The sequence below is a fragment of the Ambystoma mexicanum genome, chromosome 6q, assembly GCF_040938575.1.
Source record: "Ambystoma mexicanum isolate Mex_15411 chromosome 6q, UKY_AmexF1_1, whole genome shotgun sequence".
In the NCBI taxonomy this organism is placed as follows: domain Eukaryota; kingdom Metazoa; phylum Chordata; class Amphibia; order Caudata; family Ambystomatidae; genus Ambystoma; species Ambystoma mexicanum.
Genome location: NC_090937.1, coordinates 776521082 through 776533632, shown reverse-complemented (window position 1 = coordinate 776533632; position 12551 = coordinate 776521082). Strand labels below are relative to the sequence as shown.

The 12551-nt window shown below is 46.1% G+C and overlaps 2 protein-coding genes across 2 annotated transcripts in view; both read left to right on the top strand.

Moving 5' to 3' along the window:
- Positions 1–4697, top strand: part of LOC138516297 (fibrinogen alpha chain-like) — a 57796-nt gene extending 53099 nt beyond the window's left edge. Inside the window, exons 5-6 of the mRNA XM_069631310.1 lie at positions 1521–2802; positions 3856–4697. Of these exons, the coding sequence (XP_069487411.1) occupies positions 1521–2802; positions 3856–4562 (1989 nt within the window). The 3' untranslated portion in view covers positions 4563–4697. The remainder of the gene's footprint in view (positions 1–1520; positions 2803–3855) is intronic.
- Positions 4698–11006: 6309 nt separating this feature from the next.
- LOC138516296 (fibrinogen alpha chain-like) overlaps positions 11007–12551 on the top strand; it is a 196514-nt gene continuing 194969 nt past the window's right edge. Inside the window, exon 1 of the mRNA XM_069631309.1 lies at positions 11007–11184. Coding sequence (XP_069487410.1) covers positions 11049–11184 — 136 coding nt within the window. The 5' untranslated portion in view covers positions 11007–11048. The remainder of the gene's footprint in view (positions 11185–12551) is intronic.

Here is a 12551-nt window from a genome sequence, read left to right as displayed (position 1 = left end):
GGAAACTGCTATAGTACTTGGTGTGTTCAAAGCTCCTGGAACGTTTGCATTTTCATTTGCACCTGCCTCTACCCGCCTAGTCCGTGGTCTATCGTACAGTGGAGCTTCATCCCATCATCATTGACAATACTGCTCAAGGAATGGGGTAAGCTGGGGTTGGGCCTAGAAAGCTCCTTTGTGCAAAGTAAAGGCAAGTCAGGCGAGCCCATGTTTGGCAGCAAATTCAGTGCTGGTAGCTGCAAAACATCTTCGGTAATTACAGATTTTGGATCAATACTTAAGTGTGGCTGGCTCTTCAAGGCTGATTTAATTGTGGACTGCTTTAAGCCATCTTTATGTCTACCCGGCTGGCAGGCCAAACCACTTAGGCGCCTACGCTGCACTCTGTGTCCAGACGAAAGCACATTCTTTTTATTTGCTTTCCTAACCTTGCTAATTAAAAAAAATAATAATAATCACATTTTGAAAAAATAAAGGGAAGGAAATGGGCGTAAAGAAAGTCAGGGCAAGGTAAACGTGACACAAGGAGTACGAGTGGAAGCTAATGGTAGTCAGGAGACGAGGTCCTGGAAAGGAGGTATGGTGGAAGACGAGGAGGAGGACGAGCGGATTGAGTGGGAAGCCAGGAGTGATAGGGCAAGTGGCAAGAGCAGGTCAAATTACTCTACTCTGGATCTGGAGTACCTAAACGCAGGGGGATGTGCTAAAGGGAGCCAGATTTGCTGTCCTGCCCAGGAACCACATTCTAGATTCATATCTGACACATGCTGTGATCTTTGGCGACTGCCCCAGCCTCCCTGTGCCTTAGGTGCTTAATGTGACTGTGCAAAGAGTGTGCTTAAAATTAGCATAAACATCTGCGTTATCTAAAACAGGGCACTTAAATTCAGAATGCAACTATTTATATTGTGCAGTGTCACAGTTCCCTGCCACACAAACCCAAAGCTCTCCTACTCATGCCACAGACACCGGCGTAGAATAGGATCCAAGGGAAGAGTTTGGTGGTATGAAGGAACATGCTTCTGTGCGACCATACCGTAAACACGGCAAGATGTGTTATGGGAGGCGCAGAGCACCGCATGCTGAGGGACCTATGTCTAGCTCAGCACAGGACACAACCACATGCTTGTTTGAGATTTGGGTTCTTGGGAAGCACTTAGTAGATAACATTTCCTGATTGAAGGGTCAGCAAATTTAGCAGCACATTTTATAATCTCTCTGAGGCCAAGCTTCATAAAAGCCTTTTTCACCCTATCTCTGCCTGTGCCCTTTTCTCACCACTCTTCCAACAGCAAGTTTAACTATTGGCATCCATTCGTCCTGTCTCTGTTTCATTGTGTGCTCCTCCTGGTCTCATTCCTTTCCTCGTGGTTTGTCTCCCACTGTTGCTGTGTTTCATCTTGGCTCGCTCCTCCTCTCCACTTCCGTCTGTATTCTCAGTGTCTCCTCCAGCCCTGGCCCTTTTCGCTGTGTCTCTCCTCCGGGTTGACACATTCTTTCTTCTCTTTCTCTTACCACAGGTGGACATTGACATCAAGATCCGCGCCTGCAAGGGATCCTGCTCCAAGGGCGTTGCCTACAATGTGGACACTGAGAGCTATGAAAACATGCAGAAGCAGCTTCTCCAAGCGGCGACCATCAACCTGCAACCTACCACCAACGAACTGCCTGTGCTTAAGATGCGGCCCTTTAAGGATGAAGTCCAAACAATCTATAAAGCCCTGCCTGACCAAAAGTTTGCCAATGGGCAATATGATATGTTCTCCGGGATTGAGCAGCGCAAAATGGTGATAGAGAGACAGCGTGAGGTAATAGGTTCCCCCGTGGGCACTGCTCCTTTTGGCTCTGGGTCTGTTTCGGGGAATAAACAACCTTACACAGGGGCACAGGGGAAGGATTTTGAAGCAACTGGCTCAGGCACAAAATCTACCACCATTGTCAACAGCCAGGGTCGGACCGTTACATGCACCAAAACAATCACAAAGAAAACAGTCTATGGCCCCGACGGCCCCAGAGAAGAAATCACTGAGTCTATGACTGGGGGTGAAGGGGACGAGTGCAGCAAGCTTGGCAGCCACGGGGCAGGTGGGTCGGCAAGTGGAACAGGGGCTGAGAAAGGATTCGTAGTGACGGGGGGAGGAAAAACTTCCACCAGCACTGTCACCACTCAGGGTAGAGTCATTTCATGCACTAAAACCACTTCTAAAAAAATTGTCCATGGGCCAGATGGCCCCAAAGAAGAAATTACAGAATCATATTCTGGGGGTGTGGGGGATGAATGTGCTAGGCTGTCCAGTATGACAAAAGGAGAGACTGCAGGGGACGGAGGCACCATTAACGTGAAGGTCACTTCTGGAAATGGCTTTTCTGACCTGCGTGGTTTCCCTAGCCTGGACGAATTCTTCCAGGGATCGACCGGCAGCAAAGTGCACACCAGCAGTAGTACAAGCGGAGGTGGATCAAGCTTCCCTAAAGATGGCAGCAGCTCGACTTCCACCAAAGTCATTCATTCTAGTCACGATGTCTACACAGATCTCGGCGATGGTGAGACTGATGACTTTGGTTCCTTTCACTTGGGTGCGCCAAGCTTTTCGTCCAGTTCGTCTTCCAAGACAGTGGTCAGCACTAGTGGACACACCAAAGAAGGTTCCCCCTTTGAAATCAAGTCCATGAAGAGTGCACCAGTGTTTGATGACTTTGGGCCTGTCCAACATGATGAGAGTGGGGAGGACACCCCAGACCTTCAGGCTCGCAGTATCAAGAAGGAAGCAGCGACCCTGCAGGAAGACTACACCGGGACAGGTAAATCCAGTGTAAAGTAGCCAATGAGCCTTCCCCAATCAAGCAGCAAATTCACGCTGGCAAATCATGGTAATGCAAGCTTAGCAACAGAAAAAACCTTCCACTTCTTTCAGAGATTCTAATTCTTTTCCCCTAATAATTGTTGATATTTGGGTTTACTTCTGAACACTATTGTGAGCGTAGCATGCCAGTATAAGCAGGCCACGGCACATGTGGCCGTTTCCAAATACATTTGGCTTTTGGATAAATTGGGGCGTTTGTACACTTGGTCCTTAAAGTTGATCAAACAAAGTCTGGTCTTTGTCATTTAAAATCGCAGTGAACAAACATTTTATAAAGCACGGAGTTGTAAAAAATTGGGGACATTTTTACATCTGATCCAAAAGTCGATTAAGCAAATAGTGGTCCTGAGGGTCCACATCCAATATATTTATGAAGTTATTTGATCTTAGGTATAGCTCCAACCTCTGGACACCACATCTGAAGTGGGTCCCTCTGGCCAGGCAGTAAGCCAGCTTGCCAGGTTAATAAATGCGTCATGGCACTGACCACAAGATCAGAACATTTATTTTTCCAGTTATGTATTAGGTCGCTAGATAAACCATCTCACTTCAGTAAAAGTAACATTTTAAAGATATGATTTTAAAGCAGTGGCACAAAGTTTGCAGTAGTCGAATTAATAAAAACTAGTGCTACTTTCTTTGCGAGTTCAAGGCTGGAAAGATCTTTCCAAAAAGATCTTTCCTCGAAAAAACCACTGTGTGTTGTCACTTAGATTCCCCAAAAAATATACATGCAAGAAACAGATTTCAGCCACGAGAAATATCACAACTGCTTCTACTCTGAAGTGACATAGACTTCAGAGAAATGTTGGCAAAACCTATACTGGCATTTGAAAAGGTAAACCTCTGCAGGCCTTAGTTTCCAGGCCTAACAGCCGTATACAATGAGTGCATGCACTTGCCATCACTGCTATCATCAGACTCCCTTGAGCCTTTGTAAACTTTACTGATAACCTTTAATAAACAAGATCAACATCTATTTATTTTCTAGACTGTGACGATATCCGCCAAAAACACACTTCTGGTGCCAAAAGTGGCACTTTCAGAATCAGGCCAGCAGGATCCAGTAAGGCGCTATCAGTCTATTGCGACCAAGACACTACTCTCGGAGGATGGCTCTTGATCCAACAGAGGGAGGATGGATCGTTAAATTTTAACCGGACCTGGGCAGAATTCAAGGAAGGATTTAGCAACTTGGACGGAAACGGCAGAGGAGAACTGTGGCTGGGCAATGAATACATCCATCTGTTAACTCAGAGGGAAACAGTCCTTCGCGTAGAGCTAGAAGACTGGGCCGGGGTGGAGGCCTATGCAGAGTACACCATGCGGGTGGCACCTGAGGCCGAGGGATACGCGCTGGAAGTGTCTCACTATGATGGCTCAGCTGGGGATGCGCTGATCGATGGCTCTCTTGAGGACTCAGAGTACACATCCCATGCCAACATGAAATTCAGCACACTGGACCGGGACAACGATCGGTGGGAGGAGAGCTGCGCAGAAATGTACGGTGGGGGGTGGTGGTACAACAACTGCCAGGCAGCCAACCTCAATGGCATTTACTACTCAGGGGGGCAGTACGACCCCAGGAACAATGTCCCATACGAGATCGAGAATGGGGTGGTCTGGTCAACCTTCAAACCCGTTGATTATTCCTTGAAAGTGGTGAGGATGAAAATCAGACCTGTAGAGACACAATAGGCAGAAACACAAAAGCAATTCTATTTATTTTGTACCCACCAGAAAATATTTGAGCCTTTAGCAGATGTTTTGCTAAATGTAATGAAGTCACATAGAAGGTTATCGCTTCCAATTACACACCTTTCATTCCTTAAACCTGCGTTTGTCCACTTTTTTCGAGTGAAAGAGTGACTGGTTTTGAGCATCAATGGAATAAAACCGCTCTGAGAAACGAAGCAGCCTGGAGTGGAATAACGGTGGGTATAGGCACCTGCCCCCAGTTTGTGAGAGCGCAATCTGCAAACATATATATGAGTTTCTGAAGGAGTGAATGGAAGAGATGTACATATCAGTGCGCAACCATCCACCACGCTCATAACACACTCAGAGCCACTTCCAGGAACACCTTGTTTCTTAATCATAAGTTTCATGCCATCACACTCTGAGTGTTTTGGGGGTTGGGCTCATTTCTGGAAGTAGTTCACTCCACCAGAACCTATGCATTTTGTTTTACTTCTTCGTGTGAAATATATATATATATATATATATATATATATATATATATATATATATATATATATATATATATATATATATATATATAAATAAATACACACAAAACCAAGAATATTATTTAATGTGAACTAGCTAAGAACATGCCTAGAACCAAGGAGGTGAAGTGTTGCCACTTGCTAAACACACAATAGAGCACAAACCTACCGTTCATTCAGAAGTGAGCATTGCTCTACGACCAAGTCCACGTGAACCATTTGGGGCTTACAGGTTGAGGGTTTTTTGAGGGGGTGGCAGATGTCACTATAGCCCTCGTTATGGGCTCTGTCATATTTCGAAGGGGAAATACCACCAACATATTTACAGTTACTGATACTCGATCTGGTAGATTAACCACCAGGTTACTTGTGGGGTAGTAGTGGAGATGAATCCCATTTTTGGAGCCCATGGGACACCACAGGGGATATGGAGGAATTGTTGTGGGTGGTGAGTCCACCTGGATAATTCTTTCAATTGTTTTGTGTGCTATGTGGTTACATAAGAAGGTGTCTCCTCCACTTCACCACAAAAGTCTGAATCCGCTGGTACGGTAAAATGGAGCTAATTCCATCAATACCACTCTACTGCCATGTTTTACTGAAACGTCAGACTTGGAATACGGCTCCATGTTTGGAGGGGAAAAAGAGCACTTGTGTTAGAATAATCGTGGACACTGGTTAATATGTAATGCAGTGTATGCTACAGTAATGGATCTGTTCACTCAAAACAAGTTAACATGTTGTTGCATAACACCAGGAACTGGCTTAAAAATGTAACCCTGTGCATGGTATCCTGCTAGGACCTGCACCAATAGGATGTAGTTGAGTTGCTGAGGCGTTGTGTATCACCACACTACAGCAAATCATCTCACTGATGTAATTCCCAGTCGTAAAAGGTCATGGTCGGAGCAAGAGGGGTTTCATCATGGACGAGAAGAGACTATCCTAGCTGATCAAGGTAGGCCTTGTTACGCGAGGCCTTGTTACGGGAGCAAGGGAAGAGGCATAGATAGCTGAGCAAGAGAGTGGTTAGGGCGAGCAAGGGAAGAGGCATAGCTAGCTGAGCAAGAGAGTGGTTAGGGCGAGCAAGGCAAGAGGCATAGCTAGCTCAGCAAGAGAGTGGTTAGGGCGAGCAAGGGAAGAGGCATAGCTAGCTCAGCAAGAGAGTGGTTATGGCGAGCCAGGGAACAGGCATACCTAGCTCAGCAAGAGAGTCATTATGGCGAGCCAGGGAACAGGCATAACTAGCTCAGCAAGAGAGTGGTTATGGCGAGCAAGGGTAGAGGCATACAAAGCTTAGCAAGAGAGAGGTTATGGCGAGCAAGGGAAGAGACATAGCTAGCTCAGCAAGAGAGTGGTTATGGCAAGACAGGGAACAGGCATACCTGGCTCAGCAAGAGAGTGGTTATGGCGAGCAAGGGAAGAGGCATAGCTAGCTCAGCAAGAGTGTGGTCATGGCAAGCAAGGGAACAGGCATAGCTAGCTCAGCAAGAGAGTGGTTATGGCGAGCCAGGGAACAGGCATACCTAGCTCAGCAAGAGAGTCATTATGGCGAGCCAGGGAACAGGCATAACTAGCTCAGCAAGAGAGTGGTTATGGCGAGCAAAGGTAGAGGCATACAAAGCTCAGCAAGAGAGAGGTTATGGCGAGCAAGGGAAGAGACATAGCTAGCTCAGCAAGAGAGTGGTTATGGCAAGACAGGGAACAGGCATACCTAGCTCAGCAAGAGAGTGGTTATGGCGAGCAAGGGAAGAGGCATAGCTAGCTCAGCAAGAGAGTGGTTATGGCAAGCCAGGGAACAGGCATACCTAGCTCAGCAAGAGAGTGCTCATGGCGAGCCAGGGAAGAGGCATAAAAAGCTGAACATGGGAGGTGCTATGGCGAGCCATGAAAGAGGCATACCTAGCTCAGCAAGAGAGTGGTTAGGGCGAGCAAGGGAAGAGGCATACATAGCTCAGCAAGAGAGGGGTTATGGCGAGCCTGGGGAGAGGCATGTCTAGCTGAACATGGGAGGTGCTATGGCGAGCAAGGGAAGAGGCATAGCTAGCTCAGCAAGAGAGCTATTATGGTGAGCAAGGGAAGAGGAATACCCAGCTCAGCGAGAGGTGTTATGGTGAGCAAGCGAAGAGGTACACCTAGCTCAGCAAGAAAGGTGTTTTGGTGAGCAAGGGAAGAGGCATACATAGCTGAACAAGGAAAGTGTGATGGCAAGCGAGGGAAGAGGCATCCCTAGATGAACATGGGAGGTGTGTGGCGAGCAAGGCAAGGAAAGAGGCTTACCTAGCCGAACAAGTGAGGCATTATGGCAAGCAAGGGAAGAGGCATACCTAGCACAGCAAGAGAGGTGTTATGGCAGGCAAATGAAGAGGCATACCTATCTGAACAAGGGAGGCGTTGTCAAGATGGGCAGATGAAGAGCATAGCTAGCTGAACAAGGAAGGTGTTGTTACAGTGGGCAAGTTAAAAGCATAGCTACCTAACCAAGGGAGGTGTTATGGTGCCCAGGTGAAGAGCATAGCTAACTGAAGCTGGGAGCTACTGGTACGAGGGCATGGGAAGAGCACAGCTAGCTGAACAAGGGAGGTATTGGAGTGGCAGGTAAGGGAAGCAAATAGCTAGGTGGACAAGGGAGGCATTGGTACCGCAAGCAAGGGAAGAGGCATAGCTAGCTGAACAAGGGAGGCGTTGTTATGGAGGGAAAGCAAAGAGCATAGCTCCCTGAACAAGGGAGGCAATGTTTCGGTGGATAAGTGAAGAGCATAGCTACCTGAACAAGGGAGGCATTGGTATGTCAAGCAAGGGAGGAGGGATAGCTAGCTAAACAAGGGAGGCGTCAGCACGGCAGGCAAGGGAAGAGGCATAGCTAGCTACACAAGGGAGGCGTTGCTATTGCTGTACAGACACCATGTGAGGCCTCAACCGGGTATTGTGTTCAATTCAGAGGTCGGGAAGTTAAAGGCAGATTGAAGTCATGGCAGAGAAGGGCCAATGAAGCGTGCAGTATAAACCGCATTTCTGATATAGAGACCCATCATTGTTCAAACATGTGTACACTAGAGGAAATGAACTAAGGTGATTATTATTTCATCATTATCTTTGGAAGAGTGACCCTAGAACTAGATGTTTCAATAGGATGCTAAGGGTGATGATGCGTCACAGACACATTACTATATATTCCTGCTCTGAAAGGCAAATAAATGCCCACTGTGACCCGATTTCAGGAGTGGTGGGTATGAAAACTGGAAATTCATAAAAAAGGACTGACAGGGACACAGCTGAGAAATAACACTGCACAAAGATAACTTTGAGAACCATGCAGGGCCTGTGTGGGAAGAGGGACCGTCCACTGATATGTTTCCTGCTACGCTTCTGATTGTTTAGCTGACTTGAGCCCCCATTCTTTCTCTACCCAGAAAAGGTAGGTGGGGCCTCATTAGAATATGACATAGCCTTTTGGAGGATATGAAAACAAATATGGCCCTGGTAGCTGTGTAGGCACTTACAGAATGGGGCACACTATGCTCAAAGTTCCATAGGTGAGTCAGGTTGCAACATGGTGGGTATAATTAAAGCACGAGCCTGGAAGCCTTCATTTCTGAAATCAAAGAAATACCAAATACTTGGAAAAGTACTATGACATATACATTAAACAAAAGAAAAGGTGGAATTCTGGGTAAATTGCCATTTTGGGTCCAGAGACATTCAATAGAAATGCATCAGTCGCACAAACAACACTCTTTTATCTGCTTCAGTGTCTATGTCTACACCACAACAACGAAGCAAACCACACATAGCCTCGCACAACAGCACACGGCGGATACCAACCGAAAAATACACCTACGCTTAGCGAACGGTGGAAACCAAACTGTAGCTGGCAACAGCACATCACAGCTCTCTTGCTTTTTTCTACAGCTCATTCCTACTAACTTTCCCACTCCTTACCACCTTGCTTTACAGATCCACCAGGGCGTCAAAGGACCACGCAGGTGGTGACAGTGCACGGTATAAGATCCTTTAAGATAACATAACATACGTTCTAGTAACATATATAATCATTGAAATGGTTCAGTACCGTCTAGGTTCAGCCAGAAAAGAAAGTAGGCATTTACCATTCCTTGCACCGTGTTGCAGCTTTTGGATTGTTAAAATATCACCCGAACCAACCAGAAATAGAATAAAGGCATCCGGGCCCATGCTTCCCTCTCATTTGACTGTGTCAGAGGATTATAGTTTAGCCCAAACATAAGCAGGGCACACAATCCAAGTACTTGGAAACATATAGTGACTCATAAATGATGCAGACAGAAAGTGTAACTCTGGGTAAGTTGCTATTTTAGGTGTACAGCCTTCTCATGTAAACCTATCAATCACCCCAGCCACACTGTGCTTTGCACGCCTTTCTGTCTTAGTTTCAGCAAAAACATAACCACGTATCAGTCAATTGAGTGTTCCAGTGATGGGGAAACGCCACTCACCCTCAAAATAAACTCAGTGAAACCCAAACAAAGAATTGTGCAGTTGTACAAATCCTGCCTCACACAAAACACTATCACACAAAACAATGCCAGGAATGGTGCTTGTTAAATATTTTTCGCAGGTTTTCCCAATGGTGAGTGTTGTTGGCAGAAATCTACATGCCGGGAATCGCCTCGATATCATAACATTCTCAACCACAGCTTGATTTGTCCCATCCAGCCATTGCAGATGCCCCCCACTGTCCCCCTTCATAATGTCGGACTGAAGAGACGTCCTTTTAATTCCAGAAAGTCTCCTTCCATTTGCTTGATGAGCATAGTTGAATCCCCCCTCAAACCCTAAGGAAAATGACCTCACTTGATGGAATGCTGTCCACAAGGCAGCTGTCCCAATCTTACATACATGAAGTGGCCAAAAGCCTGCTTCTTTCACTGTTGCCATCTTTTCTATAATTAGTTTATCAATGCATTTAAAAGAAATCTTGAGCCAGGCAGACATCAGGGCAAACCGACTTCTCTGGATTTTGATAGCAAGCAATGGAACAAAATATATGTTGCCTCATTTTTGCTGTGTGGAGGATGAAACCCATTGTGTGGCAATCATGTTGTGTTCCCCTTCATCTAATTACTTTGTGGCAAAACCACTTTGCACATTTACCCCCTTAGTGCGATGAATATTGAAAATGGTTACAGATGGAGAAATGCCCACTGTGCCACTGAAGTGCCTTGTGAATCTGTATAACTTGCGGCCAGTGCTGTATGCCCTGATTACACAATACAGGGCAGCCATAACCCAGGGCATCCTAGGCTGCCTGGCTGACACAGCATAAAACACTCATCAAGGAGAAGGCCTCATTATCAAGAGTTGATGACTTTATAGGTTTCTAATGTTTAAATCTGCATGGAGGGCATTTTATTAGGGTTCATATTCAAGTTGCACTGTTGCTTTAGAAAGGAAAGAATTATGGGGTGATCCATTGCACCAAACAATCAAAATGGGATGTGCGTGAAAAATGGCTTGAATCTACCAGCGTTTCAATCAAGTACACTGCTTTTTTCCAAAAGAACCGCATATGCAGCACACCGCACACTATTAACGTCCATAATATTCATATGTTCCTCATGTTTTGATTTGTATACGCCCCTCTTTTGCGCTGGCGAAATGTGAGTTACAGATTCGACTGCATGAAAAATATCATCTTGAAAAACAAAATGGCTGCCACGACAAGAGCACTGCCTGAAAACTGTTATTTGGTAGACAAGATGGTGGCTTGCATGGATCTCAGGGACAATATGGAGGTTTAGTACATTAATACGTAATGCAGACTGGTAAAAGAGTGCACATGGGTGTTCTGTCCTTGAGATGAACTATCAAGCACAAACATTTACACACCAGGACATATCAGTGATGTTCAAACTCTGCCTGTTGACAGGTCACAGCGTGTCCGTCTGGTTGTAGGGTTCAAGGACAGATAATCAAGATGAAACGAGAGATCAATAACCAGCTGGAAAGAGAGCAACAATCATGGATGGAAACAAACACAAACTACAAGCATGCACTTTCTCTAACCAAAGAAACACATGATGCCATTGAAGCGAATTTGGCTAGCTACCAAGGCAAGTATGCTTTTGCTAAAATCACATCGTTTATAAACACATTTCTGCTTATAACCACCATAATTATAAAACATGCATGATTACAAATGAATTATAGCTGCATGGCATTTTAATCTCCTTTGCTCATTATCTTTTTAGGCAGCGGTGGAAACATAGACGTTGCCACTGCTCAGGCTATTAGTTTATACACACAAGCTATGCCAGAACACAATCTGCATTCCTTTCTTTTTTTTTGTTTATCTTTTTATTCTTTTGTTTTTTACCAAAACACAAAAAGATACACCTTGGGATTTTACTCTATGCTTAGCAGACCGTGCTTCTTGTGATAAAATATATAGGGCCTGATTCATGGAATTTTTTGTGTGCTGAAAAGTGACTTTGCACACTTTTAAGTGCGCAAAAGTCTGTTTGTTGATTCATGGAGCTCACTTTACATGCATTTTGAGGTCTTTGCAGGGCCTCTGAACGGGTCTGTCTTCTCTGCGTGCAGCAGAGCGCGTTGACGGGCCTAAGCAAAGAAATAAATAGGGGGCGGAACATGCGTATTCCCCATTCTCCATCCCCATCTCTCCCTGGCTGTTCAACCAATATCTGGCACTCCTTGCCCACTGCATCGCCACTCTCTGCCCCAACTTTCAGTGCTATGCGGATGATACCCAGCTCATTTTCAGGCTACCCTCGGCCTCCTCCTCTCCTTCCTTCATCTCTGACTGTCTGTCTGCTATCCAGGAATGGTGTGCCGCCAATAACCTCTGCCTTAATGCCAGTAAGACTGAGATTCTACTCATCGGCAGACCAACTCCCTCCTTCCCTGCAGCTCTCTGGCCGGCCTCTCTTGGCCCTCTTCCTGCTCCTACCTGCAAGGCAAAAAACCTCGGGGTCATCTTCGACTCCTCTCTCCTCTCCTCACATATCGGACGTCTCCAAGAAGTCACACTACCAGCTGCACCTCCTCAGAGGTATACTTCCTTTCCTCTCCTTCCCCCAGAAGCTCACTGTCTCCAGAGCCCTGGTTCTCTCTAAGCTGGACTACTGTAACAGCCTCTATCAAATCCGCCTGCCTCTACTCTCCGCCCTCTGCAACTCATCCAGCACAGGACTGCGAGACTTGTCCTTGGCCTCAAGCCCAGGGACCATATCTCTCCAGGAGTGAAATCTCTGCACTGGCTCCCAGTGGCTTTGAGGATTAAGTTCAAAACCCTCTGCATTGTCCACAAGGCCTTCTGGGGTTTGGGGCCAAAATACCTTAAACTCTCTCTTCCTAAATATCTTCCTTCTCGAGCTCTTCGCTCATCCGCCTCCAACTCCATCAGGGTCAGCCGCTTCTCCAAGAAACGAGTTGGGGGTAGATCTCTCTCCGCGGCAGG